The sequence below is a fragment of the Babylonia areolata genome, chromosome 19 (assembly GCF_041734735.1).
Source record: "Babylonia areolata isolate BAREFJ2019XMU chromosome 19, ASM4173473v1, whole genome shotgun sequence".
NCBI classification, from domain to species: Eukaryota; Metazoa; Mollusca; class Gastropoda; order Neogastropoda; family Buccinidae; genus Babylonia; species Babylonia areolata.
Genome location: NC_134894.1, coordinates 54,215,130 through 54,217,341, shown reverse-complemented (window position 1 = coordinate 54,217,341; position 2,212 = coordinate 54,215,130). Strand labels below are relative to the sequence as shown.

The 2,212-nt window shown below is 47.8% G+C and overlaps 1 protein-coding gene across 3 annotated transcripts in view; it reads right to left on the bottom strand.

The window, feature by feature from the left end:
* Positions 1-503: 503 nt before the first annotated feature.
* Positions 504-2,212, bottom strand: part of LOC143294360 (uncharacterized) — a 28,219-nt gene continuing 26,510 nt past the window's right edge. For 2 of the 3 annotated variants that reach the window (XM_076605815.1, XM_076605814.1), the window contains exon 5: positions 504-1,962. In XM_076605815.1, coding sequence (XP_076461930.1) covers positions 875-1,962 — 1,088 coding nt within the window. In that variant the 3' untranslated portion in view covers positions 504-874. The remainder of the gene's footprint in view (positions 1,963-2,212) is intronic. The other variant, XM_076605816.1, reaches the window with a different exon arrangement.

Below are 2,212 nucleotides of genomic sequence, written 5' to 3'. Positions count from 1 at the left end.
TCCACATCCCCCCCCCTCCCCTTCACTCCTCTGTGTGACTGACGGAGTGAACGTCCACGTCTTATAATGGACACTGCTCATTTCGTCTTGGGGGGGGAGGGGGGGCGGGGGGGACTGTGGATATTGCCGGCAGTGACATTTACCCATGAAATCCCAACTCCACTGATAAATGAACTGATCGTAAAATCCCATTCCTTTCTGTCGTGAGCTTCTTTCCTTCCTCCAAGAGCGAGCATGGCATGGTTGTCACAGCAACCACCTTTTCAGATGTCTTTTATATATTGGCATAGAGGGTTAAGCTTAACTTGGAGATCAGAGATGAGGTTGGGGGTATGAAGGCCATCACAAGTGACTTCAGACCTAGGTAAAGGTCCAAGGGAATGCGTACCTCAGGCTGTAGCAAACGTCATTTTGATGAGGTGGGGTGAGCTAGGGCGGAAATGGGGGAGGGTGTATTTTAAAGCTAAGGATACCAGGTAAGAGTGGGCCTGTTACATGGAAAAGTTCTTTTTGTTGTTGTTGTTGTAGATTAATACCATTACCTGGACATGCTTCAGATTGGTTTTTTGTTGTTGTTTGAAAAAAAAAATTCAGAAGAACTTCTCTGAAAACAAATTTAATGAAAATCAACATGAACGTCAGTAAAGTGAACGAACAGGAACAGAATGTGAGTGTCAATACAGTGAATGCGTGTAACAGGTAAAATTACCACATCACCTCGGACTTCACGACAGGTGTGACCATCACACCAAAACTGTGTTCCACAATGACCGACAACAAAAACACCGATTCCATAAAGTAGCTGCCCCAAATCCCTCGCACGTTACACTCATGAAACTCTCATCGCAAACCACAGGCGTCAGTTTCGCCACTGTCAATCAGGGGGCGTGCAGTCACAATGTTTAGCGATGAGCTGTGGAATCGTAGCCCGGATCAGTGTGTTCCGATCGGCGTAGTACATCACTGTGAGCGGTGATAAGTCTCTGGGCTGACACAACCCCGCTTTTTTCCAGTCTGTAAACCTGTAATTACTATCTTTGTTTGCGGCAGTTTCGTTGCCATATTTTTGTCTTTGAAACACTTTATTTTCAGTCTTTTGTCTCTGTGTTTTCCCACTTTGCGGGGATTCGCGTTCATTTCGTAATGTGTTTTGATTTTTTGTCGAATTTTGACAGACTCCACAAACAACAGTGGTGAAGCCGTGTGGATGAACGATCCAGTGATCCCAGCCAATGGCCTTGAACGTCACCTCCATTTTTTCCGAGCAGCAAGAAAACCTGGGTTGTGATTGGCTGGGACAGATTCTGTCCACGTGACGCGCAGATCTTGGCAGGATGGGAGTTGGGGGACTTTGTGTGGTGAGGGGGGTGTCGGCAGTGCGGATGAGCATGAAAGGCCGGTTTGGATTCAGGTCGAGGGCAACACTGGAATCGTGATCTGCTTTTCGTTTTTTCTTCCTGGACAGTGCATTGTCAATGGACACGCCAATTTTCAAGCATCGCCTGCAACGTACCCGCAGCACTAAAGACTGGTTGTCGGACTGGGCAGCACGTGACACCAACGACACTGGGATGGGTATTTTGATCCACGTGAACTTTTTGCTCACGGTCACACGCTGCACCACCACTCTCCTGAACTTCCCTGACTTTTGAGCTTGCGTCAGTAGCTTGACACGGCGAGACCGTTTCCTAAGGCGGGATCCGGATTTCTTTTTCTTCCGTTTTGAGCCGGACGTTTTCCTGCTGCTCCGTTTCTGACGGCCGTTCTGTGCGACTGGTTTTTTGGCTTGACGCGCTTTGTCGCCCTTTCCCTTTGTCTTCTTTTTACCCTTGACTTTTTTGTTCTTGCCTTTGCGTTTGTAGCGGAGTCTGAGCAGGAGGGTGACCCGGTTGATGATGTAGGATTTCTCCTTTAGACTGCCCACCCGGAAGAGAAGCTGGTCTACTTTCGCTTTGCTGGCTGCTGAAACAAGCAATGCAGGAAATGGGTATTTGAAGTTCGTTGTGTCAGTGGCAACATTCTGCAGGAAGTGTGGAGGGGGTTGAATGGATTTTACGATATAACAGAATAAAGAACGCAGTGCTGCATATATCAACACCAAGCGACATGGTATGACATCAGTCAGCTGAATACCATGGGTGATAGTCTTTCGAATGAGGCGATACGTTGAGGTCCCGTGTGTGTCAAGCACTTGACGCAAGTACTAGAACCC